Here is a 26,503-nt window from a genome sequence, read left to right as displayed (position 1 = left end):
CAAATATCACGTCCCCAGTATATTGATGCGTTGCGCTGCAGAATGTTAAACAGTAGGGCTCGAAGTTTATTATCGAAGTAAGCGAGGTTTCTCATTGTTGGACTTAGAGTCCCTACAAATTTTCGAATTATTGCATTCGCCAGCTCCTTGCGGCAGCAATGGCCATGACCTCCTCGCCATTCATCGCTCTTATCGCCTTTTGGTCGAAATAGGCGTATGTGTTCGGTCATTCTCCACAGTTTCGGGCCGCTCCATCTGACTGAGGAGTACTTTCGCTCTCGCAAGTTTTGGGGACATATATTAAACTTGAAGCGCGCAATCAATTTCCTATCTACACGCGCCTCTCTGTTATCGTGATTTCAGGCGCTTTGAATATTCATTATGTTTCTGTAATCGAGAGTTCCACCGAAGCCTGTCTGGTCGGGTCAGCATAAAAAAGTTTTACTTGGTTACGTCTAGGTGTACGTCTTTCCTTGTCCCAATATGTTTCTGCATTTGAAGACAAGCGTTTTTCTTATACCACGCGCAAGCGTAGAGCACAGGGGTAACGCATACTGCTGAGGTGCGTCCGTTCTGCCGCGATCAAGGCTATGTCCGCACACACGCTGTAGGCGGCTAACTGCGCCGCTTAGCGGACAGCAACCATCTTAAGTTTCCTTCAAATTCTGACGCGGCCGTCAAAAAAAGACACCTTTGCAATGAGAGCATCGCAGCCAAAGACATTTCAGGCTACTTTAGAAACGGGAAGGCGGCCACTGTGGAAAAATAGGTGAGTGCTTCCACGACGTAAGGAGATCATTTTCTTTCTTGTACATAGTGACGCCTCTCTAGCTTTGAGCTCAGCCTTATAGGGGGCACCAGTTTCCAGCGTGAATGCGTGGAAGTCTAGGGCGTGGTCGCTGCAAGCGTGCATAAAAATGTGGAAAATTCCGAAAATACGGATATATATTGTCTCCAAAGAAACGCACTAATAAGTTCTATTCATCTTGAAGGCGAAATTGTTACTTTCCCGCAGCAACACACTTTTTAAGTCGTGCAAAACATTTCCAATGAAAAGTTGTAATTTTAGAACCATGTTGCTGCAAAAATTACTTCAACGCGTTGAGTAGCATTGTACTTTCCTTGTTGCCGGGAATTCAGTAATATTTCGTTCAGGTATTCAAAGAATTCACAGGTATTCCCGTCTAGAATTGTCCACCTCGTCCATCAAAGACATTCCATGATGCGCTTTTTTCGCATAGAAAAAAAGCAAATGCACCACGACTGTACAAACCCATTTCCGAACGCAACAGATGTTACTGTCTGCATGATGCACCATATGGCTCGTGTAACGCGGTGAAATTGTTTCTGATCAGAACAATGCGTAAACGGCTAAACAATCTACTGATCTGCGGAGCCTCATTCCGTCACTAGAAAATCCAAGGTTCTCGTACATTCAAACAGAAATGTGCGCATAATCTCGGCCGCAAGCTAAATCTCCCTCAGAGCCTGCTGGATAACACACGATCGATGCATTGATTAAACAATTTTAACCTGGCACACTACACACGCGTGTCTAGGTGGGCAGAAGAGAAAAGTTTGCGGAAAAGCACGGAACGACACTAGCTGCCACACTGCAAATGAAGATCTGAGGTGGTGTTTTTTACGTGCATTCTAGCTACATATTCACTTCTATTTTATCTAATGGCGGAGGAAATGGTAATACAGAATCGCCAAGCGGTTGTATTGCCTAAGAAAAATTATTATCATGCTTTTCGAGGACGTTTGCCATGAAAAACGTGACCTCAGGGCCCCACGTGGCTAGCAGGTAATAGAAAATTATGGCTGAACAATTTGGCGCTCTTTTTTACGGGGAAACGACGCACGAAGGCATTTCTACCCAGCTCGCTTTGCAGACGGACGGGGCTGGTGAGACATTTGTCTGTCAATTCGTGAGCATTCTTAGGGTACTTGACGCAATTTCAGGAAGAGAACAATCCATCTGTCGATCTATGTCTATATCTCACCGTGTTCTCACTTAGCCGGGGAGTCATACACAATGGGTAGCCCGTGGTTGAATGGGTAAACCATTGGGCTTCTGTGCTGAGGGAACGGGGTTCGAAACCACCCATCAAACGAACTTGACTCTCTGTGTATATGGCAATGTGTGCACATTTGACCCTATTCAACGAACCACTTTCACTCTGAGAAGGATCCATCTAGATTCGGGACTGGATGGGTAACGCTGTTGGAAGGAACCTCTTGACTCCGACTTGTAGCACGCTGAATCTGCCCCTCGGCCGGCGATGTACTTCAATAAAAGACATTGTTGCCAACTTGGCGCATCGATCATTTGCCAGTACGTATGTGCAGCTCTTCAATGAACTTCTCTGACGCCAGCTTGGATAAGTACGCATTTCACTGTGGGAATATGCCGCTCTACAATTCGGAAAACAAATTCGCCAAAGCTAATGCCTAGATGACGGTCGATGGTTGTGAGTGAGCATTGGATCAATATAGCGACACAACTGATTAGCGCGGTGGAAACCAGTTATATATGAGGCGTGTACTGCAGCGGGACTCCTCTTTCGCGCTTTCCTAATACCACTCGGTACCATATAGCGCTGCCGCGCCGAAGCCTGTGCACGGCTTCCTAAATCAGTGGCGAGCCGGTGCCGGCGAATACGGAGAAAAGCGTGATGCGACCAGCGGACTTCTTTCCCGCGCTTCTTTTTTCTGGACAAATTGGGCCATCTAGTGGCCTGGGAGACGGAAAGAGGGGCACATAGGTGCCTGCTAACGCTGACAATTATTCCCTCACTTGACCGAACGCTCATTGGCACGTACGCAGTGGTCAAATCAGGCGCGAGGTTCACTGAAAATTGTGGCACGCAATCAAAGCATCTGTGGCGCAGCCTTCGAATTCTCCGGGTTACTGATCCTTGAGAAGTGGATTCTATTCCGCTCAGCATCGCAGAACTTAAGGGAGCTTTTAATGCGTGAGCAATATTGGCACGTAGTCAGTGGCACATACCTAGTTACCCAAGTTGGCGACAGAAACGTTCATTGAAGCGCGGCACACACCTAGGGCTCTATAGCGTAAAACTATTCCAACATGCTTCTATTCCAATCTCCTGACGTCAAGTTTGCGTAACCGCCGATGCAAGCACCGGGGATGCCTGAACAGATCAATCAAAAGCACTCCTCGTTCATAGGAGAAAACTTTCATTTGCTTTAAAAACAAATAACATTGCCTACAGTGAGCGACATGCCTTATCTAATTGGCTGACAGGCGGCGAGGAGCACGCTGAAGTGGAGGATTCGATAGGGCCGAGGCACTGCACTGAAAGTCGATAACCGGATGAAGAAGGTGGTGCCGGCGTCTGCTATTGGTCCGCTTTCCCGTACTTAGCTTGCGGTGGCTGGTCGAAAATCGCGGCGGTATGCAACGGACGCTTAAGAACGACGCTAACACGGATCCTCAGCAAAAAGGAGTTGGAAGAAGGTCGTAAACGAGCCGAAAGTGCTCGAAAACGTTACACGACCACGCAAAATGTTTTATTGTACGCAAATAAACCCGTGCTCTCCGGCAGGTGCGAGTACCCAGCGCTTGAGCGATCGGCGGCAGCCATCTTTTATTCCTTTCAGAACGGGGCAACATGCGGCTATTCAGAAGAAAATTCACTTTTGTTCGGCATATTAATGCATCTTTAATGCGTGCACATCCCTTTCACGCGCTGAGTTCTAGCGGTTTTGTGACGTCGCGTGCAGGCAGCTGAAGTGGGTGCAGCACGAAAGCTTTTGACCAACAGCCGAGGGCTAATGGCGAAAAGCGTCGAATCAAAAATAACAATTGTTCTTTTTTTTCGGTCAAAGCACACATAATCAGTGTGTACACGTCATATCAGATGGGGAGCTGTCGCGGTTTTCGTGACAAGTGGGGGTGGTCCAAAAAAAGTTTTATACCAATCGCTGAGGGCTGATTGCAGAATTTCAATAGAAAAGTTTGGAATAGTTTTACGCTTTAGCGCCCCTACTGACACATAACCAGTTAAACAAGTTAGCATCAAAGAGTGCAATAAAGACCAGCACAGTCGGAGTGGCACATACCGAGTGCTCCAAGTCGGCGCCAGAGTTCCTTCAGCCAGCAGTACCTATCGAATATCGCATGTGTCACCGCGTGTGGCCTATGTCGATGTCGAAGAGGTCAGTTCAAGAGCGGCACGTATGTACATATTGCCACATAGCCAGTGATCCAAGTTGGTCCGATGGTTGGTTTCGAACCGCCTTACCCGTCACGGTGGCTTAGTGGCTATGGTGTCGTGCTGCTAAAGCAGGAGGTCGTGAGGTCAAATCCCGGCCGTGGTGGCCGCATTTTCATGGTGCGAAATGCAAAAATGCCCGCCTCCCCTGAATTTTAGGCACGTTAAGGATACCCTGGTGGTCAAAATTAAACCGGAGTCTCCCGTTACGGGGTGCCTAATTATCAAATTAAGGTTCTCGCACGTAAAAAAGGAGAATTCAATTCAATTTAAGCCCTGTTAGCACAGCAGCCGGAGGCGCTATCGACTTGTACTTTTACTACCCAATGACTCAGGTAGGATAAGGAAAAGGGTTAGGTGCTATAGGCATCGAAACTGGACCCTATATCCCACGAAACGGGTTGTGGGCTAGCCCAACGGACAAGCGTCCGTCCAGGATTAAACGGTGAAAGAACAGATATTTTTTTATTCTTCCCAGCGTGTTTATTCAGCGCTTAATAAAACAAGAGAGTGGTAAGTTTATATTAGGCGTTACCTTGCGTGCACCACTGCTACTTTTCTGCGTAGTTCTCAGAACACAGAGGTGGACGTGTTTGCTTGGGGCTTTGTTGTGTGTCATTGTTCATAATCTGAGAGAGTTGAGCATATCATTGCCTCACAAGGCAAATCGCATCGTGGCAAAAGTGGGGAACTTTATTTGAATTATGGGGCTGTACGCAATTCAACTATTTGTTATATAATTGCTTGTATAAGTTGTATACATACAATTGGCGGTCTTCACGTTTCCCAGCGTAGCGAAGGCGCCCCTGTTCCGCGCGACGCTTCATTCGTATGTGGGTGTCCTCGACGCTGAGTGCAGGCTTTCCATACATTTTGCTGGCCCATGTTTACGTGCTCCTTCTGCATACATGATTAGCACGCTGTTCAGACGCCAGCTGCAACCGCTCTTTTCAGGATATGTACGATTGTAGTGTTTACGTTATCACAGTCCAGCATGCGACCTGCACAGTACAGCACCTGCATTTTTGTCACGTAGGAAAGCAAGCACAGCGCGTGCCATACGCGCAAACTACGCATACCGACCTGTGGCGGCGCTAGCCGGGATGCGCCGAGGCGACCGCCATCTGGTGGTGTTGCTAGAAACCCAACTGCATGCGCGGCAATTTCATCACAGGAGCATTGCGGAAAGTCGGGAAACGAGGCAATGAAAGCTTCGCTTTAAAATGGAGGACTAACGCTGGGCACAGCGGAAAGGCGTCCAGATAATCCATTTTCGAGGGTATTGTCCTGGCGCCAGTCAAAGTACAGGCAGAAGTGTCATGTGGCGCTGATGTGAGCGCTGCGTTCGATGTAAACGGTGGCTTGACGCGATCGAGTGCCACAACCTCATCATGCTCATTAAGACGGATGGTCAGCGTTGTTAGATACGGACGCTTTTCCTGGCATCACTCAAGTTCCCCGACCACGTCCAATCGCCATCGAATTCCAATTATGGTGCACCGGGGCGCGTCTACCACGTTACCGGACCCGTCAGACAGGTTGGCGACCCCCACCTCATGCGCCGCACGTCGAGCTATCGTCCGCCCCCCCCCCCCCCCCCCCGTCCGCCTGCTTGACTCTCCTCGAAAGTGCATTGGGAGGCTGGCTCGGTTCCAGGTAGTTGATCTTGGTCCGGAGCAAAGCTGTTTTGCGGCTCTGAAAGGTCGTTCGAGAACAACCCGTCTCCTCCAGCTGAGCGCTTCCAGGCGGGGAGGCGACGCCGAGAGCAAGTCAACCTCTCGGACAATGGAGCCAATTGAAGCTACAGGACAATGGAGTCCTGTAGGTTAAGCGGTGCGGAAGATAGTGAGGCGAAAAATTCACCCGGTAGTCCCAGGGTCGCGCCGTAAACCATCTCAGCTGCCGTGCACCAGAAGGCCTCCATATATGCAGAGCGGATGCCAGGAGGACGAGCGGGAGTTCGTCGACCCAGGGGGCACTGGTATCGCGGACTATGAGGACAGCTTTGAGCTGACGATGCAGCCGCTGCACCAGATCATTGGTGGACAGGTGGATGCGACGGACACCAAGCAGGTTTCCGAGCTCGCGGAATAAGTAGCATACGAATTAACGTTTGGACTTATACGGTTTGGAATTAACACTTGGACAGCCAAAACAGGAAATCAAGCCGCTGATAAATGTTGACGTCCCTGTAGCTGCAGCGATGCCTAGTAGCGAGAACGCTTCTGGCCAGCGAGTGAACCGGTCCACAGAAGTGAGGATGCGTTGGGCCCTACAGAATTGAGGAGGAGGACTAATGATGTCGATGTGCGCGTGGTCCAAGCTCGTGTCCGCTAGGCGGCCAGAATTGCTGTTCTTGTAGCTGAACCACGTAGACACTTTCCGAGGCGCAGTTCCTGTCCTGTCCGTCGCTGGGGGTACGATAGCTGTTCGGGGGGGGACAGCGTCGCCTACCGTGCTGCTGGCTGACGATTCCATGGGGGTTCCATGGGTGACGATACCTGGGGGTTGCACGTTCGAATCACGTTCGAGTCATCAGGCTATAAGGCTCGAAGCGAGGCCCTATACAGCCAATTCGAGTTGTCCTAGGCTGTGTAGACAGGCAGACGGCCCTCCGGAACAGAAAGAAAGAAAAGAAAGAACTGATCTTTTTTTTTTGCGCGAGTGCGTGCCTAGACGAGCCCGCGAGCTTGACGCAGGAGCATGGCCAAATGAGGCTGCTCCCGAGGAAGACAAAAGGACGCGCTATAGATACAAACACTGACAGATAGGTCTTACATAGCAAAGTGCGTGAAGTACCCTAAGGATGCTCACGCAATAAATTATTCCGTAAAGTTGTCCGATGCTCAGCGGGATGGAAGCCAAGTTGCAGGGATTCGTCAAGCACAGCAACCCTATGCTTTACCAGGTTGCCCGACAAGTACACTGGGTATGTTTCCCTCTTAAGTGAACGCCCATCATGTTAACTCCTTTCGAGGTGTTCTATGAATGCGCTTGGTATGTGCCGCTTTTCAATTAACCACTCGTCAACTGGGTCACGGAGTATGTGGCACTGAACGTGCGGTAAGTGAGAAACAATTCACAGCGGTCGCAGGCACCGCCGCGCCACACTTATCGCCTAGGAGGGCACGCGCGGACGATTTGGCAGAGCCACAAGAGGGCCCAATGTGTTCAGAAAGTAACGCGAGAGAGGAGCCCGGATGCCGCATGAAGCCTATCTTAGCGTTATCACGCAATTGCGCGCTATGGATTTCGTAGGTCCCGTGCAATGTTCACGGCGCGGCGCAAGATGGCGCCGAGTGGGCTTGCAACATCGCGAAAGGTATATTGCTACAGTAAACGCCTAACGCATAACTCGTTTCAACCGTGGCAATGCGTTGTGCCCCTATATTGATTGAATGCTGAGACATTGCTATCGGTTGTCACTGTGAGGTATTGATGATTGGTATCGATGATTCATATAGATGATTGATGGTTGATATTATGCTACAGTAATTATTGCGACAAATCTTATATGGACACTCCAGGCGCATTTCGGCAGTCAACGTCGCCGTGATGTTTTGTATAAAGTCCAAGGGCGATAATATCGTCGCCGCGTGACGTGTAGTGTATGGGCGCTGTGAGTAGAGTGCAAGTGCACCCTGGGATACTCGCTTCGTGCGCGTTACGTTGTGGCGGTTTAGTTTGCGTCGAAACGAGCCGTATGACGAAGGTCCATTCGCTCGCTGCTGGTGACAAGCTATCGCACTCTAGCGTTTTGACACCGAGTGTGCGCGGTCATCGAGCGAGATGTGTTCATTTGCTTGTGCGCGCGTCAAACGGTGCTAATTGCTGCTTGCATTTAGTCTTGGCCACTGCAGGAGACTTGACCCTCTACCGCCTCGCACAGCTGGCTGATCGAGTCCACGGGAAGACTTCTTGTCGCCGCCCTTTCTTCAACACCAGAGTCCTCTGTCATAACCTCCCTAGAGTCTCGGATTGAGCAGCTCGCCGTCTCCATCGACGCACTTCAGACGTTATCTTATCATCAGTGCTTCTCCTCCTCATGTCCCAGCCGCCGCCCTTCTTCAACGCTATCCGTGTCCTCTTTGTATTTTTTTTTCACCAATGCTGCAATTATCTTAGATAACTCGAATGCTTCACCTTCTTTGAATTTCAACGCTTCTGTAAGGCGTACACTCCCTACAGGTCTCGCTGGGTGAATATCACAGAATTCCATTCAGATGTGCCGAGTCGTTTGCCGGCTGTTTTTGCAGCCCACACATGCCCCATCCTGTGGTGCGTATTTGCTCCGGTATGTTTTTTGTCCTCAGACAGTCAGCTCCTCCCTCAAATAGCAACGTACTCCAATTTGCTTTATGAACGCTAAATCTGTCAAACTGACCCTCAACTGATGTAGAACCTCTTGGTGAGGAACTTGCCCGTTAGTGCGTGCACTTCATTTTTTTTTCGATCTTGAGCAAATGCGCGTGTACCGAAGATCCCCGAAGATAACTGCGCAACCTGACAGAAGTAAGGTTATATATTGTAGGGTGAAAACACTCAATTAGCTAGCACCAACTACGTTAGTTTGTCTACCAGAAATGTGTTAAGGGTTATTGTTGACTTGCTAGCTTTCACAGAAACATGACTAACAGAACTGGTAATTTTCATAGGTCATAGATGAAAATATAGAAAATAAATAGTGCTTCATTTCGCATGTCAAACAAATATATGTGTTGGTCTGCGGCAATGCTACGTCGATATAGAAAATTCCCTGCGATATTGTAAGCAAACCACATCCTCCGAAAATGACCGGATTTGATTGATTCATAGGGACTTAATTTCATGCTTTTCAGATAATAGTGTATTTTGTCTGTCAGAAATTTTCATTCTGCCGATAAGAACCAAACAGACATAAATATTTAGGGTAAGAAACCTTGCACCCTTTGAAGCTCCACGCAAAACATCGTGTTAACCCAAATCACGTTACAGAGGCAACGTACCTTGCTGTTTGCGAAGGGCGCGGTTAGTCCGAGTAGGACAAGGCCTACGAAGGGGCCAGTGATTGCTGAGTTCACCGCCATGAACATCTGCAACAGAACGAGAAGGCAGGCCGCTCACTTACTGTTTTCATAATGTCAAAGCCACCAAAAAGAAGGTTAACTGCTGATAGACAAAGTAAATAAAGGAAGTTACAAGGCGATTGAACTTCTAGTTGACATCAATGTAAGGAAATGATCTCCTGGGAGACATCGGGATGGGAATGGGGAGTATGAACCATAAAACTTATTCGAGGCCCACAGAATTTAAAACGACAGCGTTTGAGCACTCGACAAAGACGCTGCGTATTAACGACAGCCTCTCAAAAGGTCAGCTATCAGTAAGGAAGAGTGGAAGAATGCTCTACGTACAGTATCTCAAGCACCCATAACACGGGTACCACGCGATAGTACGGCACGGTGGCACCAACGGTACCGACACCACTGGAAGCGCCGGTACCAGATCTATTGTCGGGATCTGCACACGTTTTGAGATTGCATAGCCTCCGGGACATCTCTGTCTCTATCTGTCTCTATCATGCGATAGAGAAAAGTTGGGCGCACTCGCCAAGGGACACATTGCCTTTAAAATGTGTCTTCTGTAGATAAAGTCCTTATCCTGAAATTAAATATTATCCAGACTATAGAGTGCTCCTAGAACGAAGCGCCAACTTTGCCTTTGTTGCAGCCACAGGCGTTTCCGACTAATGAAAAAGTCTGGTCATTGGGACTGGAAAAACGAAACAAAAACATGCTTCATAAAGGCATTGGCCATTATGATGGCACGCACGTTACTTTTGTATGGAAAAAGATGCGTTCCCTTCAATAAATATGAGTGCAATATGCATAGTTCAGTAAGCTACAGTTCCCCATATAATCTCGGGTAGAAAAACATAGGAAGCCATGACATTGCATTAACTTTGCTCTCAGTATAAAGACACAAGTTCAAGCACTGTATTACACAGAACTTCTGGAGCGGTTCTTGCTTAAACACGTCTGGCGAAATTGCCAGAATGACAATGACGATTGCTCACTGATTTCTTGGCCAGCCGGTCATTGCATTGAATTGAATTCTGCGCTTTCACGTGCCGAAACCACAATTTCATTATGGGGCACGCCCCTACACCCCCCCCCCCCCATAGTGGTGGACTTCAAGTAAGTTTTCACCACAAGGTAATTTTTTAACATGCCACCAATGCCCAGGACACGGACGTTCTTTCATTTCGCCCCCATCGAAATGCGGCCACCGCGGCCGCGATTTCATCCTACACCCTTTGCTTAAGAGCGCAACAGGATAGCCGCGAAACCACCACGGCGGGTCGTGTTGGCCATTGATGCAGTAAAAGCAAAATGGATGGCAGCATTTGGCGACACAACGTAAACATTCATCTTAATACCTATACGCTGCTGCATCTATTTCGCGATAATTGAAAGCATACTCCATTTAGTTTTGACACAAATACGTTAAGATGAAATCTGGAGATGACGGCATAGTCTTAAGACGAGGTCGAAGCTATGAAGATAAGTGCCGTGTTAGCTACAGCATGACAGATGTAGCGCAGCTGCTTGAATATATAAACGTTGGCTACGTTTTCGCCTACAGATAATTATCGGAAATTTTTGCATAAATGTATTTCAAATATGTTGTAAAACTTGTAATGCATGATTTCAGTAAACTGCGTGCACCTTATTTCGATATCTCACACGATATAAATATTAAGTTTACGCAAACATACTATGAAAACTTCCCTCTTACCGGAACATTGTTTCAGGGGAGTACTGTCACGCCGTTTAAGCGTCTAGTAACGTGACCCTATTATGGCTTTAGTGTTCTTAGGGGTACGTCGTGCAATTTTCCGCGCTAGCTATGTATGTATGTATGTATGTATGTATGTATGTATGTATGTATGTATGTATGTATGTATGTATGTATGTATGTATGTATGTATGTATGTATGTATGTATGCATGTAGCCATTTTTCAGTCTACCTGAATCACTAGGTAGTCAAAGTCGAATGGGTAGTGCATCAGGCTATAGTGCTGAGGAGAGAAGCCACGAACCAAGCAGCGGATAAACTTCGGTCGCTGAGTATGTGTCGCTCTTCAATGAACCGTTGAACCGGGTAGGTACCGTTACTCCAGCTCTTTGACGTCGAGTTGGAGCACTGAGTCTGTGCCACTCAGCGTCTGCAGTGACAATCTGCATTCCATGGCACCATCGTGCCATGCAATGCAGACGGTCATGCTTCGCGGTGGCGCCGCTAGATGGCACCGAGTGTTCTTTGGAGTCACACGCAGTCACACGCGTCACATTTAAGTAGTTTGCACGGTGATAATACGTTTTGTCTCTACGTGGACTCGGTACTAACCGCATTACTGGTGACAGTCATTGTGAGATGGGTTGTGCGGAATTTTATTGAGATAACAGTGTATATGAAGACTCCAAGCTAATATCCGCCGTCGTCGCATTGATGTTCCATGCAAAGTTCATGTGCGATAAGTTTGGTATCGCGCGCCGTATTATGCATGCGCTAAGGAAAGCATACAAGTGTGAGCCGAGAAGGATGATGGCTTGGTGCGGCGGCTTCTTCTCGTGCGTTCCCACTTTTCGCGGCACGCAAGGGCAGGAGTGGGGAGATGTGCGCGCGCTACGACAGGAGGCAGGGTAGCGGGTGTGTCTACGCTTCTACTGAGTCTCGTCCGAGCTGCGATGCGAGGAGGTCGCTCTGCTCCTCGCTGCGCCGACCTCGCCCCGTCAGCTAACACGTGTTTCGCCTCGTCCATGTTTGCGCCGGCCGACAACCACGCGTGACGCGCCTTTCGCTTCTCTTGGCCTTCCCGTGCGCAAGAGGCTTTCGCAACAAAAGATGGTTTTCGCTCCGCCCGGAGAGCGCTGGTCGTGCGTCCGCCGCAGTCGCCTGGTGACACTCAGCCCCGCGTCCCTCGAAGAACTCCGGGCAAGGAAGGACCTGGAACTTTGCACCACTCGTATGCTGGAGGAGTGGCTCAGTGAACGGGCCACCACCATCGATTTCCATGTGGTTCCCCTCCCCTGCCTACGACCGCTCCTGGAGACATCGCGGCAACGGCAACCCCCGAGGTAGCCTCGGAGCCTCTCGAGGACGGCCCCTCAGTACAGGAGCCCCATACTTCGGACCCGCTCCCTCCCTCCGACGACGAAGACATGGATATGTCCCGCTCCCGCAAACGCACCCGCGAGACGGAGAGCGAGGACGAGGAGACCAGAACTTTCCACGTCACAGAGTGGTCTCTGTTTAGGAAGCACTGCAGTGATGTGGCGGATGACCATGACTTCCTGGACGCCATTGCGGAGTGCGCCCAGGCTGCTACCATACAGTGTTCTGCCCCACAGGACACCCCTACCCCGGATCTCCGCCTACTCAATTTTCTTGCTTCCAAACGCCGCACGGAGCGCATTGCAATTCGGACAGGGAAGACAGACCACTGGACCAAATACAGGTGAGTGGCCGCCTGCTGTAGCAGCCAGGCCCGGCTCAGGAGGCACCAGAGCTAGGTGAGCCTGCGCTCCAGCATCGAGGACCGTTCAAGGGCCCCCCTAGCCTGGCGACTACTAAAGTCACTCACCGGCAAGAGGTCGAGTGCTTCAATGAGATCTGGCAGTCAGGGCAGGTGCCAAAGGCATGGCGCGCATCCATTGCGGCACCCATCCTGAAGGCCAGAAAGCCGGCTGGTGAACTGTCATCCTATCGACCGGTCTCCCTCACCTCTGCTGCCTGCAAGGTGATGGAGGCCATGGCCTTGGTACGGCTGGACTGGGTGGCCCGTGCTTGCGGCTGCCTAGCTGACCAACAGACAGGTTTCCGGCGGCGGCGGTGCACTACGTACTCCATCGCTGACGCGGTGTCCACCCTGGAGGAAGCCAAGGCCGGCGGGTACCTCGTGATGCTCCTGCTGATCGGCTTGCACCGTGCCAATGATAGCCTTCCTCACGCAGTCGTCCAGCAGGGCCTGGGCCTCCTGGGCATCTATGGCAAGCTGCGGAAATTTCTCTCGTCGTTCCTGAACAACCGCACCCTCAGGGTAAATGCGAGTCGATCCAAGAGCGCCCCCCTTCCGGTTGCTGCAGGCGTGCCACAGGGGTCAGTGGTGAGCCCCTTCCTCTTCAACCTGGCCTTGGCATGGCTGCCTGCTGCTCTGCCGATGCACCCTCACTTCCCCGTCCAGTCCTCAATCTACGTGGACGACGTCGTCCTATGAGTGCGAGAACAACCGCAGCACATCCACAAGGCACGTGCGGCCCCACAGAGAGCCCTGGACACTGCGGCTGCCTGCTTGTTCACCATAGGCCTTACCATCTAGGCCAGGAAGACCGAGGCCTTGCTGCTGCATCCCAGAGCAGTAGCCCACCGCTCAGCTGCCCGGCTGCGCCTGGAGGGCGTCCAAATCCCATTGAGCATGGCAGTCACCTACCTAGGGCTGCGTATTGACCATTAGCTGACCTGGCTGCCGGGTACCAAGGCCGTGTACGCCCAGACACTTCGGGTGCGCCAGGCAATGTCGCAGCTCCTTGCCCGTGGACAGGGCTGTACCGCCATGTGGGCTCTGCAGCTCTTTGAAGCTGCTGCCACTTAATGGCTGGTGTATGCCCTTCCTCTTGTGGCGATGCCTCCACCCCTCCTGCGTAAAGTGGAGCTGTAGCACCGGTACGCAGTTCAGCTCTGACCTCACAAGTGGCCGCCACTCTTGCTGAGGCAGGTGCCTGGCCCCTGTCACTACTATTCCTGCAACAGGGGCTACGACTAATTCATCGCCTGCACCATGTAGCAGCTGGTTAAGCCCTCCTGACCCGCCTACGCTCCCGGCCAGCATCACACATGGGACGGCTGTGTGGCCTCTGTAAGGAAGTCATACGGGACACTCCTGCAAATGCCGTACAGCCTCTCCCGCCACAGAGAACACCAGTCCCTCTCTCGACGGAGCTGCCAGATATCTCAAAGAACCGCTCCCCAACATGTGCCCTACAGCAGATGGCAGCCTCTCTCCTCCAAGAGAGACTTCGGGACCACCTACACGTCTTCGTCGATGGACCCTTGATGCCGGAGACGGGCTCATCTACAGCAGCCTGCGTTGCACCGGCCCTACAACAGAGCAAGCTGTGCCGTGTCCCAGGACTTGCAAGCTCTACCACAGCAGAGCTAGCAGGTCTCCACCTTGCTGTAGACCTACTGGAAGAGGAGCTACCAGAAACTCCAGCAGCCATCTTCTGCGACTCCAAGTCGGCGCTGTTCTGTCTGCAGAATCCTGACAGGGCTAGCATTGGGGTAACGCTGCTCTCTCCAAGACTGACGCCCCTTCAGGGCGCAGGGTGCTAACTATTCCTGCACTGGCTACCGGCGCACGTGGGGTTCCCTGGCAAAGAAGAGGCAGACACGCTCGCAAAGAGTGCCCACCACTCAAGCGTCCCCCTCAGCCCTGCTCTAACGGCCGCAGACTTCTCGAGACACAGGCTGCGCCGGCACACCATCGCCTGGCACCCGGACAAATGGGTATCCCTGGGCCGGCCTCCATGGCCACTTCCACAGCACGGCCTCCCAGGAACGGATACCTCACTGCTGCTCCGACTGCTATGTAGCTGCTACTGGACGGCAGCCCGCCGGCAGCAGCTTCAGAAAGTCGCCTCCCCAGCCTGTGCCTCCTGCGGTGATCCAGAGACTCTGGAGCACCGCCTGCTGGCCTTTCCTGCTCACCTTCAGCATCGTGGCCGACTTCTGCAGGAGTTCCACAGCCTGGGGCTCCGATGTCAACGACGGGAGCCCCAGGCTGTGGAGCCTGGGGCTCCCAATCCTCTTACCCGGTCGTAATCAGCTACCAGCCTTCCTAAGCGTCGTCGAGTACCTCGACTGGTCGGGGCTCTCGGGTAGGCTATAAGAAATTTCTATAGCCTAAATTTTTATAGCCGTGGTGGGATAGCCGTTAGGCTATCCCAGCCGGGCCCTCCCGGCCTGTCTGCTCTGTTGCTGCCACGGCTACCCTCTACCTTTCTCCCTCCTACCTTCTATCTCGTTTACTCCCATCACCCGCTCTCTGCAGGCGCTGAGCAGTGCTACGGCAAGGATTGCAGAAGATAGTGCCAGCCTTTCCACCTTTCCCCCCACAAGAACCACTTCTCTACGTTTCTACTACGGTCATGGCTAGCATGGTGCAGCTTAGCACGGCTGCGCGCTTCCTCTTTTGCAGCTAATCTGCGGTGAGGTCGAAGGCTACCCGACAGGAGATAGCTGATGGCTTCGTGTGCGCTTTGCTCTAGGGCGCTTTGATCACGCTAAAGTGAGAGGCAACACGCAGGAGAAATCGCTCGCTTTTGCTGCCGCTCTTCATCACGCACGTGTTCTGTCAGCGAGTGTACGCATTCATTGAGTGATATGTGTTTCTGTTTGCATGCACGTGTGAGACACGAGCTTTGCTAATTTATTTAGTAAAGGGTTGTCTGTAGCAGTTTATACAGCTGGTGAAACAGCTAACCTTACGGCGCATAGTTGTCTAATTGCTATCGGAAACAATGCTTCGCCTTTCGGACTTAACTGCGTCTTCATATTATAACCATAGGGAGAAGTGTTCAAGGCTGCTATTTTATATGAACCACCTGGAAGGGATGCTTGTTGATACAACTTGATATATTAGCACCACATTGCATTCCTGAGTACAATAATTGAAAAGTTCAGTACGTATTTCGTTTTGTCGTATTCATATTGATACGCTAAAGGCTCAGTTCTCTTGTACAATATATGAGCGGGTTATTTGACGATCTCTATTCAAGAAACTACAGAGCAGGTCTCTCTGCTATTTATCCTTTGTGATGCGGTTAGCACACTACGGGAATTTAGCGCACTTTTCCGTGGGTGCGTATCTTACCTTTTGGGCACTGAGTATGTGCAACTGGGCATGTGCCTTGGCGTATGTGCAAGAATAGGCCACTTGGGTTGCTGTATATATGAAACTGGTTCTGTGCCACTGGGGATTTGCCCAAACTGATAACTAGGAAGTACTTGGTCATTGCCTATGTGCAACTGGGCATGTCACACTAGGTATGTGAAGATTCTTGGCCAATCCTCCGGAATGGGTATATTCCCGTATAGCCAAGAATAACAAGGGGCGCGAAGTGAAGGAGTCAGCAACACAAAGTTTAAGAAGTCAGCTACAGAGAAGTGAGAAAGTTGGCATTAAGTGTAGCCGAGTGTACCACAAATGTACGACAAGTAAGGTGAATAGAGCAAGACCAGAGCAAGCTTTGCACGTAGAGCGTTGAGCTACACAGAGGTGCAAGATGTCGGTAACAACTCGGCAACAAGTGAAGAAATGTGCAATAGGCGGGTGACCACATTACTTCAATCATAAACGCACGAACTCCGACATTCCTCATGAGCTGGACCCTGCCACAATTTTTACACGCGAAGTAAACTGCGCTAATTAAGACACTCTATGCCCTTGCACAGCTGGGTAACCAAATACCAGCCCAGTCAATATAGACTGGAACCAAAGAATTCTTGAATGCGACCGGAGCTGTAAAGGAAAATAAATTGAAAATAAGAGAAACCAATATAAAGGAGAAAATCTCTATAGAATGGCGTTATGTATAACGAGAACGGCGGTTCCTCATTTCTTTTTCTTCAGAAAAGGACTTTAGCTGGCGCGCAAAGAGTGCAGCTATTCATCAGAATCTTATTACCGTACATGTTCCCGAGAAATTACTCAAACTTGACAACAGTCCTAAGTGGCTCTCAACTTGAGTATCGGTGCACGCAATAAACGTCGACATTCAAAACCAAAAAGCTGTCATGTTTAATTGAATATCTATATATTGAGGTAGTTTAATAGGCAACTTACCGCTATGACAGAGCCCAAATATGGGACCACCAAGCTGCATCCTGTCATGACACCGCCAACTGCAAAAGCTGTTTACACACCGCTATAAGAAGTACGTCAGTAAGAAACAAAAACATCTCATATGCGCTCCTATTTGGATAACCGCAGTTCAGTGTCGCGTAATGCGGTGAACCATACTCGCCGTAGTGCAATAAAGTAAGCGAGAAGTTGCGCAAGTACGAAGTGTAAAGAAGGCGTGCTTATTTAATATAATGCGGCGGCGTTTCTAGGGCACCAAAGGGTACCGGATTTTGCTATAACGTAAAGATTTTCCAATCAGTTACTGCATTTTTTTTTCGCTAGCCCTCGGCGATTCGGGATAAGTTCCCTTTTCCGTCACGAGAGGTCATGCAAACCGTGGAAATTTCGTCTGAAAATTACGTGTAAATTCAGATTACTGAAGAAAAGTAAAATCATTCGTTCCAATTCTACTGTTTTGTTGCCATGAGCGCTGCGTGGCTAAAATGGCATTTCGATCGGGGCGAAATGCGAGAACACCCGTGTACATAGAGTTAGGTGCGCGCTAAAGAACTCCAGGTGGCCCAAATTTCCGGAGTCCTCCCCTACGACGTGCATCGTAATACGGTTATTTAAGATGCACGTCGTAATATGGTTATTTATAATTCACCCATTAATTTTTTGACTAAAATGATTTTAGGCCACGACAATTACACCTCTCTAGCAGGCGACGTCATTTAAGAGCGAAAACTCTCTACGTGACATGATATATATATATATATATATATATATATATATATATATATATATATATATATATATATATATATATATATATATATATACATACATACCCACTAAAGATGCAATAATACATCGAAGAAAAAACAGATTTTGTGAATAGCCGGAGAGCGCCCCATTCTTAAAACAATTGAAGGTGGCTGTCCATTGATCCTTATAGCCCTCGCTGCTCAGTATTGCTGGTGCGAATTGATTTCTTTGCGTAATATAAACCTTTGATGGGGTAGTCTAACGTTGTTCAGCCTATTTGGTATGTACGTGATACCGTTCTGCCAATTTTTTTTCAGTCGGAAATATGTTTTTGCGGCATTTATAACGCCCTGTTGCACGACGCCCCTATCGTTGGCAAGCCACCACGCAAGGGACAAGGAGGAAGTGGACCACTGGCAGCCGCCGACTTTGCCCTCCTCAACCGGTTAGCTACATTCACTGCGCTAGCTCGGCCCACCGAAACAATCTCTCCTTCTAGGCGTTCCTCGCCGCTCCTCAGCCAGTTTAATAAGGGAAACTTCTCAGGGTAGCCGATGCTTTTCGCTTTAATACCCAACAGAAGCCACCTCCTATAAACGAGGAGAGCCTGTCGTTGGGCTCTTGAAACAGCCTTGCAGGTTGTTATTTAAATTTGGTGCGAAGAAGTTGGAATAAAATCGGCATGAGGTAATTTTACGTTGTAGCGTGCGGGGACACCAAAGCTGTAACTCAGAGTCGACGCTTGGACTGGACGCTGGGAAACGCTGCTGTCCGTTGTCCCGGGCAGCCATTTTTTTATGCGAACACATTTTGGCACGCTCTATACTCGGCGGCTCCATCCCAGGACCCCAAAGGCTTCAGTTATGACCATGCGACTGCCCCTTGGATGGCCGGATACACTGCGCCGTCTGCTTCATTATAGTATGAGGTGCTCCCTTCATGCGTCGACGTGCCGGTATTTTTTACATTTTCAATCTAAGTAGTACAACAGCAATACATATTTATATTTCCGTGAAGCTCATTAAATCATATCTGTTATTATCCAATGCATATAAGAACTTTGCCAGCACATTATTTTTTGATGAATATGGTATTCTTAATCAAGTGAATTCCATGAAAAATAAAGCTACGTACTTTAAAGAAAAACCTTCACTTCCTGGCTGGTTGATGCGAAGCATGGTAAATGGTCTTATATTTTCAGAAAACCGTGTACATATACATCGCTAGAAAATTTTACAACTTTCATGTAACTTCCACACTCACGGAAATGTTCAGAAGCAAGTAAACGAAATTAATTATTTCGTTGGCACAAAGCCTGCCGCATATAATGGTCTAAGCATATAAGTCATGTTCGTTGAAGTGCCAGAAAAACACTGGGGTTCGTCGAACACAAATTAATCAGTTCCGCCAGCTCATACGACTAAAGGCCTGCCAATCTATGTTTACACTCTGACTTGAACATTCCAGCGTTCTAGGAGTCGTACGTAGAAGCCACTATAAATGAAGTTGAAAAAAAAATGCCGTATCTTGCTGCTCGCTCTATACTTATTTGTTTTTAACCGTCGCGATTCTGCAACATCTACACTGGCCTTAGCAAAACGGGAATTTCACGAAGCGAAGAAAGGTTGGCAGGTAAACATTTCTGCAAACCCCTTGCTTGCTGAAATATGCATTCACCCAGAAGACCTTATAGTTGGAGACACAACTAGACCTTACCGTCATAAAGACAGTCTGAGCTAAGCTTGTCTTTGCGCAGACAAACGTGTAGAAGCACGCTTTTTCCCTAAAACAATAGCTGATTGGAATTCCTTGCCACGCAATTTATCTTTCTCAGTACTGCCATCAACGTTATTTTACGTCTATCCATGTGATGTTATTCCGTTAGTTGTGTGCCCATATCTGAAATTGTTAACCCAACTGAAGATATAGTGTTAAGCACTCCTCCGTTGAATGTATCGTTTCAATATATCATTTTTACGCACTATGTGTGTCTTACTGCAATTATTTGTCTGCCCTTTGTCCTTGGGCTCCCGTGGTTTTGAGTCGTCAGTAAATAAATAAATTCGTAAATAAATAAATAATTCAAAGATAGATAAATAAATTTTCTAATTAGTAGAGCAAAAATGTGAACTTTTTTACCTAGCGCCTTGACGATGACATCCACATTATGGCCGCCAACTGCGCAGAAGGGAGTCAGGACATCGAAGTACCACACGGCGGCTTGAGAATTCACCAGTGACGACACTGTGCTGCGGGCCGAATGAAGAACGGGACGGGAAAGGTAGTTGGAGAACTTTGGCAGAAATGAGAAATGTAATCACAATAATCGGGAGCATGAATACGTCATATAACCTTTGATATGTGGGCGTGTTGTTTCATCATGTAAGGGCGAGTGGTTTAGCTCAAAAATGGCAAGGAAACAACGAGGCACACATGGTGCTACTCTGAGAAACAAACATCATTTCTATGACCAAGATAACTGAAAAGAACCCTCCGCAGGTGTATGCCACCCTGAGATAGTGATGTGCACATCATAGACAACGAAGCTGTAGAAACGAATTTCTATACTAATGGTGTGCGTACCGGTTTTTAAAGCGGTTACTGATGTCCCGGTAATACAGCGGTTCAGGCGCCCAACAACACAGCCTGTGTTGCTGGCTATTCATTGTCACCGCAGTTACGTACTCCTAGATTACTTCTAACGTGAAACTGGTCAAACACGACGCGAGCTGCTCCTGATGCACTTCCAAGTTCCTTGCCCACTTGAGTAGTCCCAAATTCATGGAATGTTGCTAAGATTCTCCTATTATACAAATCTTGTGATAAGCACACTTTAAGAAATTATAGACCAATGTTATTAACGTCCCAACGTAGCACGTTACTGGAGCAGATTGTCTATATACTGCAAGGGGGTTTATTGCAGCTCGTACGAGGGATCGCAAGTTGCTCTTGATCGCGAGTCCTAGCCGTTCGCATCAGCAGGCCGAGCTCGGGTCTCGCGCCGCAGCGGTGGCGGTTCGCACAGCGCCACATGCATGTTACCCACTACAATTGCCCCCACGGTGAAGAGGAGCCATCCTGGCGACCTAAGGTGATGACACGATAAGGGGGTCGTGGTACGGCTTCAGGCGACTGACGTGAACCGTCTCGCGGCCACGGCGGCGTTTGTCCGAAGATGGCGTCACCGGTTCGACCACATAATTCACCGACGATGTACACGCGACGATCCGGTACGGACCCTGATATTTCGGAGCAAGCTTTGGGCTAAGGCCAGGGGATTGGAAGGGCAGCTGAAGCCAGACGTGAGAGTCCACGGCGAAGGACTGTGTGGGCTGCCCGTTGTCGCGTCGATCTTTGTGGATACCGTGGGTATCCGACGTAAACGAGCGAGCCAGTTGGCGGCACTCTTCAGCATGGCGAGCAACTTCGGAAAGAGGGGTGAATTCAGAGGCATCCGGATGATATGGTAGCACGGTGTCGAGGGTAGTGGATGGTTCACGTCCATAAAGAAGGAAAAATGGGGAGAAGCCTGTGGTAGCCTGAACGGCGGTGTTATACGCGTACGTCACAAAAGGGAGGACATCGTCCCAATTGGAATGATCAGACGCAACATACATGGTGAGCATGTCACCCAGAGTGCGGTTGAACCGTTCCGTGAGACCGTTAGTCTGTGGGTGATACGCCGTAGAGTTGTGGTGAATAGTGTGGCAAGCGGCGAGTAGTTCATTAATAACTTCGGATAAGAAGACACGGCCTCGGTCGCTGAGCAGTTCTCGCGGTGCGCCATGCCGTAAGATGAAATGCCGTAACATGAATGCGGCGACGTCGCGAGCAGCAGCCGAAGCAAGTGCAGCAGTTTTGGCATATCTTGTGAGGTGGTCTACTGCAACAATTATCCAACGATTTCCTTTAGAAGTGGATGGAAGAGGCCCATAGAGGTCAATGCCAATCCGATCAAAATGACGTGCAGGACACGGCAAAGGTAGCAGAGGGCCAGTCGTATGAGGAGATGTCTTGCGTCGCTGACAGGCTACACATGACCGAATGTATTTGCGGACATAAGAATACATGCCGCGCCAGTAGTAGCGCTGACGGAGCCGCTCGTAGGTTTTCAGGACGCCAGCATGAGCTTGTTGGGGGTCGGCGTGGAAATACGTGCATATGTCGGAGCGCAAATGGCGAGGGATGACTAGCAGCCATTTGCGACCATCCGGCTGATAGTTTCGGCGGTACAAGATGGCGTCCCGTAGCACGAAATGGGTGGCTTGGCGACGAAGGGCTCGAGGGCATGTAGCCGTCGAAGAACTGTGAAGAATGTCAATGAGAGACACAATCCACGGATCTTTCCTCTGTTCAGACGGCATGTCAGTAACAGCAAGTGTAGCAACCGGGCACTCTACGGGGGAGGGTGGCGTTTCGTCGGATCTCATGGGCGATCGGGAGAGTGCATCGGCATCAGAATGTTGGCGCCCGGAGCGATAGATGACGCGAATGTCAAATTCTTGGAGCCGAAGAGCCCAACGTCCAAGACGGCCTGACGGGTCCTTCAGTGACGCAAGCCAGCAGAGCGCGTGGTGGTCTGTCACAACATCGAACGGATGGCCATACAAGTAAGGGCGAAATTTGTGTAACGCCCAAACTATAGCCAAACATTCTTTTTCTGTGACAGAATAATTGGTTTCTGCCTTCGTGAGGGCCCGACTCGCATATGCAACCACATATTCCGGAAAGCCAGGCTTGCGTTGCGCAAGGACGGCTCCAAGACCAACGCCACTGGCGTCCGTATGAACTTCGGTCGGTGCAGTCGGGTCATAGTGGCGTAGAACAGGTGGTGAGGTAAGCAGACGACGCAAAGTGGTGAAGGCTTGGTCACATGCCGGAGTCCAATCGCGAAGGTCACCTGGGCCAGCCAGGAGCTTCGTCAGAGGAGCGATGATGCAGGCAAAATTGCGTACAAAGCGTCGAAAATACGAGCAAAGGCCGATAAAACTTCGGAGCTCTTTCAGTGTAGTCGGCCGCGGAAATTCTGCGACAACACGAAGTTTGTCAGGGTCGGGAAGGACGCCGTCTTTGGAAACGACATGGCCAAGTATGGTCAGCTGGCGGGCGCCGAAGCGGCACTTTTTCAAGTTAAGTTGAAGGCCGGCGGTGGCAAGACAAGTAAGGACGTCGCGTAGACGAGAGAGGTGAGAGGTGAAATCAGGGGAGAAAACTACCACGTCGTCTAAATAGCACAGGCACGTCTTCCATTTGAGGCCTCGCAGAATATTGTCCATCATTCTTTCGAATGTCGCTGGCGCATTGCAGAGGCCGAATGACATTACCGTAAACTCATACAGGCCATCAGGCGTAATGAAAGCTGTTTTCGAGCGGTCGGATTCATCCACTGGCACTTGCCAATAGCCCGATCGCAAGTCCAAAGAAGAAAAGAATTCAGCACCATGTAGTCAATCCAGGGCGTCATCTATGCGCGGTAGAGGATAGACATCCTTTCGTGTAATCTTGTTGAGGCGACGATAGTCCACACAGAAACAAATCGAGCCATCCTTTTTCTTAACGAGTACTACGGGCGATGACCAAGGGCTGCAGGATGGCTTGATAACACCACGGTCAAGCATGTCTTCAACTTGCTCGGTGATGACACGACGCTCGGTGGATGACACGCGGTGCGGACGCTGGCGTAATGGTGCGTGGTGTCCCGTATCAATGTGGTGAGAGACGGTACTTGTGCGGCCTAACGATGCTTGGTTCCAGTCGAAAGACGCGTGAAACTCATTTAAAAGAGTAATTAGCCGCTCACGTTGTGTCGGCTCGAGGTCATCGGCAATGGAGCGACAAAAAACATCCGGTGGGACTCGGTTAGATGGCACATGGGGCGTCAGTGCTGTTACGTTGGCAGTATCGACGTCGTCGGCCATGGGGAAGTGCACAATAGCGTCAGCGTCCACAGACTCGATGGTGCCAATAGTCTCGCCACAGTGCAAAGCCAAAGTGCACGAATTTGGGTTAGAAATCAGTATTTCGGCAGCACCATGGTGAACCGTGAGGAGGGCGAAAGGCAACAATATGGGCTGGCGGCGAATGAAGACGGCAGCGGGTGTAAACATGACCGTCGCTTCGGCAAGCGATGCGCAATAAAGAGGGACAAATACAGCACTGTGAGGAGGAAGGTCAGTATCTGAAGCTATACAGATCCTGCTAAGATCGTGAACTTGAAAGTCGCGAGATGGCAAATCGCACAGAACGGAGAACTGAACCTCAGCACGTGCACAGTCGATGACGGCATGATGGCGCGACAGAAAATCCCAACCGAGAATGACATCGTGGGAGCAACAAGTTAACACAAAGAAATCAATGGAATACAAAATGTCTCGAATCAGCACTCTGGCAGTGCACATAGCGACTGGCTGTACTTGTTGCGCACTGGCTGTTCTAAGCAATGGAACCGAAGGCTTCATGGTCACTTTCCGCAATGCACGACAAAGCTTCTCACTAATCACGGACACAGCAGCACCTGTATCGACGAGCGCAAGGGATTTGATGCCATCAACGCACACTTCAATGACGTTAGCGGGGGAAAAACGAGGACTTTGATGTTCCGACGATGACGCAGTTCGTGCCTCAGGAACTGCGGAAATCAGTTTTCCGCCTCAGTAGTACTGGCACTGGGTCTACGACGCATGGGTGAGAGTGAGCGCCGACGAGGGGAAGGCGAGCGACGAGTGGCGTAGAGCTGTCACTGCGGTGCCGGTATGTCATCAGCAGCGTAGACTTCCGGTGGTGGTCGTGAAGGCATACGGAAACGTCGGAAGTCGGAGCTGGGTCGTCGCGGGGTGCCCACGAAGGCCGGCAAGCGCCGGCGGCAGAAGCGCACTACATGACCCGGGGTACCGCAGGCATAGCATATTGGGCGGTTGTCAGCAGTGCGCCAAGGATTTGGACCCTGCTGCTGTGCACTGAAAAAGGGATCCGCCGGCTGGCGAGGCGAAGGCGGAGGAGAGAACACCGGCGGGCGAGGCGCCCGTGCAGCGGCTTCAGCATACGTCAGAGGCGCGGCCACGGGAGCCGGCTGACACGGAGGTGGAAGAGCTTCGGTCACTTGCTCTTGAATTATCTGTCGGAGCGCTGGAGCCAAACATTGAGAAGGCTTCTCCGTGGTCGGCAAAATCTAGAGCTGTCGTGCGACCTCCTCGCGCACAAATTCTTTTATTTGCGTCAGCAAAGTTGTGTGGTGGTCGCCAATAATTAATGCTGCTAACGAATCTTCCGTAGGCGGTGGGCGCCGAGCTAAGACGCGTTGTTTCCGTAGCTCGTCAAAACTTCGGCACAAATTGATAACTTCGGCCACGGTACGCGGATCCTTCGCTAACAACATCTGAAAGGCGTCCTCATCAATGCCTTTCATAATGTGTTTGATCTTGTCCTGTTCTGACATTGACGGATTCACGCGCTTACACAGGTCAATGACATCTTCGATGTAACTTGTGAAAGTTTCACCGTGATGTTGCACACGCCCCCGTAAGCGTTGCTCTGCGCGAAGCTTGCGCACAGCGGGGCGCCCGAACACTTCAGCGAAACTTGTTTTGAATGTGCTCCATGTTCCGAAATCGTGTTCGTGGTTTCGGAACCAGATGTTCGCGACGCCGGTTAAGTAAAACAACACGTTGTGCAACTTGGTGACGTCGTCCCACTTGTTATGCTGGCTCACCCGTTCGTAAGATGACAACCAATCCTCCACGTCATGATCATCGGTGCCGCTAAAGATGGCAGGATCACGCTGGCGCAACACACCGGAAACGATGACCGCCGGAGGCTGTGGTGCATCATCCTGGGTGGTTTCGTCAGGCATGGTCGTAGCAGTCGGTAGCGTCCGGCTTCGGAGTTCCAGTTTCCGAGGTCTACCCCGCAGCTCCACCAAATGCAAGGGGTTTTATTGCAGCTCGTACGAGGGATCGCAAGTAGCTCTTGATCGCGAGTCCTAGCCGTTCGCATCAGCAGCCCGAGCTCGGGTCTCGCGCCGCAGCGGTGGCAGTTCGCACAGCGCCACATGCATGTTACCCACTACAATACGTATAGCTGGGTTATTTTAGTCTAACAGCATCCTGTCTACCCCTCAACATGGTTTTAGAAAAGGCCTCAGCACAGTCTCATAGCTCGCAGAATTCGCCGAGGACATAGGCCAGTCTTTATCGGTGAAAAAATTGACGCTTATCGATTTTTCAAAAGCTTTTCACAGTAGTTCACACCCAACTCTTCCATCTACTTCCAAAGTACCTTCATCATCATCATCATCATCATCATCATCATCAGCCTGGTTACGCCCACTGCAGGGCAAAGGCCTCTCCCATACTTCTCCAACAACCCCGGTCATGTACTAATTGTGGCCATGCCGTCCCTGCAAACTTCTTAATCTCATCCGCCCACCTGACTTTCTGCCGCCCCCTGCTACGCTTCCCTTCCCTTGGGATCCAGTCCGTAACCCTTAATGAGCATCGGTTATCTTCCCTCCTCATTACATGTCCTGCCCATGCCCATTTCTTTTTCTTGATTTCAACTAAGATGTCATTAACTCGCGTTTGTTCCCTCACCCAATCTGCTCTTTTCTTA

The 26,503-nt window shown here is 50.0% G+C and overlaps 1 protein-coding gene across 1 annotated transcript in view; it reads right to left on the bottom strand.

Annotated features, from left to right (window-relative positions):
* LOC142563143 (sodium-coupled monocarboxylate transporter 1-like) overlaps positions 1 to 26,503 on the bottom strand; it is an 81,327-nt gene that overhangs the window by 33,604 nt on the left and 21,220 nt on the right. The window contains exons 5-7 of the mRNA XM_075673688.1: positions 20,036 to 20,145; positions 17,129 to 17,196; positions 9,227 to 9,313 (exon numbers count right to left, since the gene is read on the bottom strand). Of these exons, the coding sequence (XP_075529803.1) occupies positions 9,227 to 9,313; positions 17,129 to 17,196; positions 20,036 to 20,145 (265 nt within the window). The remainder of the gene's footprint in view (positions 1 to 9,226; positions 9,314 to 17,128; positions 17,197 to 20,035; positions 20,146 to 26,503) is intronic.

The sequence above is a fragment of the Dermacentor variabilis genome, chromosome 11 (genome assembly GCF_050947875.1).
Source record: "Dermacentor variabilis isolate Ectoservices chromosome 11, ASM5094787v1, whole genome shotgun sequence".
Classification (NCBI taxonomy): Eukaryota; Metazoa; Arthropoda; class Arachnida; order Ixodida; family Ixodidae; genus Dermacentor; species Dermacentor variabilis.
The sequence above is the reverse complement of the archived record's forward strand: the minus strand, read 5'-3'. Positions and strand labels throughout refer to the sequence as shown.